General features: G+C 45.6%; 1 protein-coding gene across 1 annotated transcript in view; it reads left to right on the plus strand.

Moving 5' to 3' along the window:
• The window catches only part of Uaca (uveal autoantigen with coiled-coil domains and ankyrin repeats), an 87,332-nt gene extending 82,528 nt beyond the window's left edge, over positions 1-4,804 (plus strand). Inside the window, exons 16-17 of the mRNA XM_051156601.1 lie at positions 1,175-1,240; positions 4,615-4,804. Coding sequence (XP_051012558.1) covers positions 1,175-1,240; positions 4,615-4,686 — 138 coding nt within the window. The 3' untranslated portion in view covers positions 4,687-4,804. The remainder of the gene's footprint in view (positions 1-1,174; positions 1,241-4,614) is intronic.
• Positions 4,805-6,000: the final 1,196 nt, after the last annotated feature.

Genomic DNA, 6,000 nt, shown 5'->3' on the forward strand with positions numbered 1-6,000 from the left:
GAACTGGTCCTGAAGAAGGATGAACTTGGCCTGAACCTGTAAAGCATTTGGTGGGTGAAAGGAAGGGAGAGGGTCTTCCAGCCCATGAACATGGTTGTGAAAAGACTCACAGAGGTGGCACCTAGCCAACATGATCAGAGAGTGACAGGAGGCAGGAGGGTGCAGCGGTGCAGAGGTGCTGGGGACTCATGATAATTAACAACAGCAACAATACAAGCTTTTTGTTTATTTTGTTTTGTTTTGAAGGCCTGGGCTTGAGAGATGGCTCAGCAATTAAAAGCATATATTGCTCTTAAAGAAGACTGAGGTTCAGTCCCCAGCAGCCACATTGAGCAGCTCACAAGACCCATAGTTCCAGCTCCAGGGGATCTGATACTTCTGGCCTCTGTGGGCTCTGCACAGACACACACACACACACACACACACATGAACACACACATGAACACACACACATGAACACACATGCAACACACACACACACAGAAACAGACACACACACAACACACAGGCACACACACAGACATACACACCACACACAGAGACAGAGACACGCACACAGCACACACAGACACACATAGAGACACGCATCCAACACAGGTGCACAAGCACACACACACACACACACACACACACACACACACACATATGTACTCACACAGACTTAAAATAATGAAAATAAATATAAAAGAAGATACGGCTTTTACTATTTGTGGGGACTCCAAAGGCCAAGCTAACGAGTTTAGATTCTCTCACACATGAGGAGGCACCCTCCTGAGGGCTTTAAGCCAGCACTGGGAAAGGGAAGACCTAGCTTAGAACTAGCATTATCACAAAGAGGACATAGGAGACAAGCTGGGAAGCTCTTATGGTGGCCTGAAGCATAAGATGGCAGACAGGTTGGCAGGTTCACGGCAGCAGAAGTGAGCTGAGGCAGTGACCCTCTGTGACTTAGGGCACGTGGCCTTGCTTTCCCAGGAATAGTACTATGGATTATGGGAGAGTCTTACACTTGCCCCATCGCCTGTCATTCAGCATCTGTGGTTTTGTTCTAAAGTGGTAGGAGCCCTTTACTGAGCTGCCAGTCTGCGGGAGGTCTCGGCACAGCGTTGCCATGAGCCTCCTGGTCTTGCTGATGTGCGTGCTAATGCCCTTGTCTGCCTTCCTGTGGCTCTAGGATGCTGACAGACAACACCAGGAAGTCATTGCTGTCTACCGGAGACACCTCCTCAGTGCCGCACAGGTAAGAGCAGCGGCGTCTCTGGAAAGACTGTTCGTTTTTTTAAGAAAAAGAAATAGTGTTTTTATGTTTTGGATAAACTTAACATGAATGTAATTGACATTTGAAGTTGCTCTCGTCCATATGCTTATTTAAAAATAATTGTGTTTCTTTTAATCATGGCTTGCATATCTCCCAGAACAATTTACAAAGCTACACAGCAACACAACATCTTAAATTTAGTGTTGCCTCCATCTGCTTGTCACTCATCCTCCAGACAGTTTGGCAACACATGATGGCAGCTCACGTTAACAGTGTCGCTCGCTGGGATGGTGCCTTGACATGGCACGTGGCTGTCAGCAGGAAGAGTGAGGGTAGAGGGGCTGCATACTTTTCCTGGGGGCTGAGGGGGGGCGTTCTTTGAAGTAGGGGACACTTGAAAAGTCTGAAAAGGACAAAGGGGGTATGCACAGAGTTGTAGTAATTTAGAAAAAAAAAGAAAAGAAAAGGTCTGTTATGAGATAATTGATTACTTACTTCTGGCGCCTTAAACTCGGTGAAACAAAAGAATGTAAATTCCTTCTTTTGTGTTCCCCGGGAAGGCCTGTAAGAAAAAAAATGTATGCTAAGAAAATGTTTAGGGTGTGAACGATGGGTTGTGTCTGCTGGGTGGCAGCCATGTGAATATTCTCCCTAGTTCTCAGAATAGATTGTTCAGGAAGATGTCCTGAAAGAAACATGCTGGAATGACAAGTTGGGGTGGGGTGGGGGTGGGACTAATAGAAATTGTTTGGATTTGAAATGTGTTAGGCACGCTGTTCTGTAAAAGACCAGGGGGAAATAGGAAAGATGGGTGCTGAGAACAAATTCCAAAGAACCTTTTTTAAATTTTAAACAGAGAACTCAGTTAAATAGTAAACATACTTTCTGACATTGGCTTCTTAAAAATCACCAGTCTCCTTTTTCTATATGGCTAGAGGAGCACTGAAGGAAGAGGGTTGACATGGAGGGTGCTTCCCGGCTGCTTCTTGGAGGGGTAGGACGTTTGCTGCCATCTGAAAGATGAGTTCAGTTTTAAGAGCCATCGGTGGGCAACAGAATAGGAAGCTTATGAGGGAAATAGAGATGCACAGATCAGCCTGGAGAGGTGGCTTACTGAGTGGGAGCCAGAACCCATGGAAAGAGACAAGCATGACTACCTAAGTGCCAATAACACAGCTCCCAGGGTGGCCGAGACAGGAAGGCCGCTGAGGCTGACCACCAGCCCAGCTGTGGGTTCAGTGACAGATGCTATCTCGCGGGGATAAGGCAGACAGTGGTAGAGCAGGACACACGCGCGCGCGCGCGCACACACACACACACACACACACACACACAGAGACTTGATAATAGAAAGGATGGGAAACATCTTGGTCTTGGCCAGAGGGGGCAGAACAAGAAAACATGACAATTTCTCAGACCTTTCTACTATGTATAATGTACGCTTCTGAAATCTAAAGTTGTCTTCTGCCGAGTCCTAATGAAGCAAGCACAGCAGCTGGCATCTGAAGTCATCTTGCCCGTCTGGCATCTTACAGTTAACTATGGATCCAGTTTAGTCAACTGTGGCTAACGTTTGAAATTTAAACACCCTGCTGCTGTAAAAACAGATTTGGGAGACAAAACTTTTTATATTCATAGACGTGTCCTCCCGAAACCTATTTAGACACTCCAGTAATACATTAATAATAAAGATGAGGCGTGTGAGCCTACCACAGACTCACATCTGCTTAGCCCTGATACTTAAAAAAGTGTGTGTGTGTGTGTGTGTGTCTTGTGCACACGGGAGTATGCAGGTGCACGTGGAGGCAGAATAGGACATTGAGTGCCTTTGTTATTCTGCGCTCTGCGCTTTTTGCTTTGAGACACTGAGCCTGAAGCTCACATTCAGCTCCCTTGTGTTCAGCCAGGCTGATGGGCCACAGAGTGCTTGGGATCCACCTGTCTCTGCCCTGCAATGCTGGCCTTATAGGAACTTACAGCCTTGCCCAGGGTGTTTATGTGCGTGCCAGGACCTCACATTTGCACAGCAACCATTCTTATACACAGAGCCATCTCTCCAGCCCCCACTTTTAAACTTTTTAAACAGTTTCCTTTAAAATATAAATGCCTGACACACTCAACTTTGCCACAGGGACGATGCAGATGATAAGAGGCACCTTTCTTTACCTATAGTTTTGGCCGAGTGTTTGGAAAATGGGTCTTTTATTACCCTGTTGGGTGCAAGTGTAAATTGTTACTTCTAGTAAGGAAATTTCTGTAGTACTTTAAAAAATGAAACATTGATCTGGCTTTTTGTTAATTGTATTTTGTTTTGTTTTTGAGACAAGTCTCATAAAGTCCAGGCAGCCTTTGAATTCCTGATCCTCGTGCCTCCACTTCCTGAGCACTGAGCACTGAGCACTGAGCACTGAGCACTGAGCACTGAGCACTGGCATAATAGTTGTTCAGAATACACCCAGTGCTGAGCCTGCCTTATGAGCCAGTTATTTCTTCTCCAAGTGTCTGGCTCTAAGGATTATACATATATATGTTGTAGAGTTGCAAAATTATATATATATGTATATATATGCATACATGGATATGGATATAGGGCTATGTATGATGCGTATCTATCATCTATCTATATCTTAAATGTCTGACATTAGGGAAGAGGCAAAGAAATTTAATATGTGTATATAGTGGATATTACATAAAAAATTAACAGTTAACTGGCTCTGTAGAAAGACTGTTATGATACTGAGTGAAAAGGCAAGCTGCAGAGATGTGTCATCCTGCTTATGTAAAAATTTTAAGTATGGAAATTATTTTCTCCTCAGTTGTTTTCCTCCTTGAAGGAGCAGGGCAGGGAGACAGCTGAGAGGGCAAAGCACTTTTCATGTGCACTTGAGGACCAGAGTTCAGATTCCCCAGCACCAAGGAAATGCTGAGTGGGTATGGCAGCCAGCCTTTAAACCCAGCTGTCAGGAAGTAGAGCTGGGCTCCCCAGAACAGGCTTGTTAGGCCGGCAGGCTCTGGTTTCAAGCAACAGACTCTGCCTCTGTGTCGAAGGCAGACAACGGTCGAGGATACATGTGCACATGCATGCCACACACACTTTAAAAAAGACCCACAACAGCCATGGGAGATGTTTTGTAGCTTACCCTGTTTCTAATGCATACAGTGCTACTCAGGAGAGGCCATTGCTGTCCATTGGTTTTCTGGTCTTAAGGTTAAGAGCCCCTCCTGTGGGGTCCTCTCACCAGGACGATGGGCTCACCTGGGAGGCACAGCCAGGCATGCCCTAGGTAGGATAAAGGCTTCACCTTTGGAGTTAGTAAAGATGACACATGGCCTCTTCTCCTCGTCCTTCTCCCCAGGGTCACATGGATGAAGACGTGCAGACAATCTTGATGCAGATCATACAGATGCGACAAGGCCTTCAGTGTTAGCATCAGCTGACCCAGAGCCTGTCCTGCTGGTGCTATGCATTCTGGGTGCAACTCTGTGGCTCTTCTGGGCCTTACTCTGATAATATAAATAAAATAAAATATATTTTGTTCCATTGTTGAGTTTTCTTTTCTTTTCTTTTCTTTTTTTTTTTTTTTTAAGATTTATTTATTGTATGAGTGCTTTATCTGCATGTACCAAGTATAGATGGTTGTGAACCACCATGTGGATGCAGGGGATTGAACTCAGGACCTATAGAAGAGCAGACTATGCTCTCAACCACTGAGCCACCTCACAGCCCAGAATTTTATTTTTCTAATGAGATGAGTATGTCACTGAGTTTCCAGTCAGTTCAAAGCTTATATTCTATGTACATTCAGTTCCCACAGTGACATAAGCATGGGCTTTGTCTTGCCTCAACTATATACATTTTTAAAATTCTTTTTTATTGCTTTTAGAGACAGGGTTTCTCTGTGTAGCCTTGGCTATTTTGGAACTCACTCTATAGACCAGGCTGGGCTCACACTCACAGAGATCCACCCTGCTTCTACCTCCCAAGTGCTAAGATTAAAGACTTGTGTCTCCACGCCCTGGTTATTATACCTTTTTAAAACTATGTTTTAAAAATGGTTGAGTCCTTAATAAAATATGAGCCATCTGAGTGGGTCCATATAAAAAGTGTAAGATGAAGTAAGCACTGAAAGATGGATTTTGGAGAAATTAATTTAGCTGATAGCTACTTTTAAGTGGATCAAAAGACCTTCCAGGGCTCTGTGAAGTGCTTTCCAGGCAAGCATGAGGATCTGAGTTCAATCCCCAGGATCCAGATTTAGCCCCCCTCCCCCCGCTCCCCAGGCACAGCAGTGCAGTGTGCACCTGGATCCCATGTGCACCTGGATTCCATGTGCACCTGGACCCCAGCACCAAGGAGGCAGAGGCAGCAGAGTCTCCAAGCCTCACTGGCCAGCCAGTCCAGCCGGCCAGTGAGCTGCAGATTCAGGAAGCAACCCTGTCTCAAAAAGTAAGGTGGAGAGAGCCTGCGGAAGATGCCGGATAGGCAGCCTCTGGCCTCCACATGCACACAGGAGCACACACAGACTTACAAACAGAAATCACTTTTCCTCGTGCGACCCTCAAGCCTCACCCCCATGCTTTGGAGTAGTGGATTATGTGGCTGGCCGAGGTGCATCTTTATCGAGCAGTGCAACGAGTGCCCTCGGCTTTTCATTTCTTCTTATACGAATACTTTTTATAGTAGGTTCCTCTTCATGCCTGTTTGGCAGTGCTAAATTACACAGCTCGAGAACGGATGGGGT

The sequence above is a fragment of the Acomys russatus genome, chromosome 14, assembly GCF_903995435.1.
Source record: "Acomys russatus chromosome 14, mAcoRus1.1, whole genome shotgun sequence".
Classification (NCBI taxonomy): Eukaryota; Metazoa; Chordata; class Mammalia; order Rodentia; family Muridae; genus Acomys; species Acomys russatus.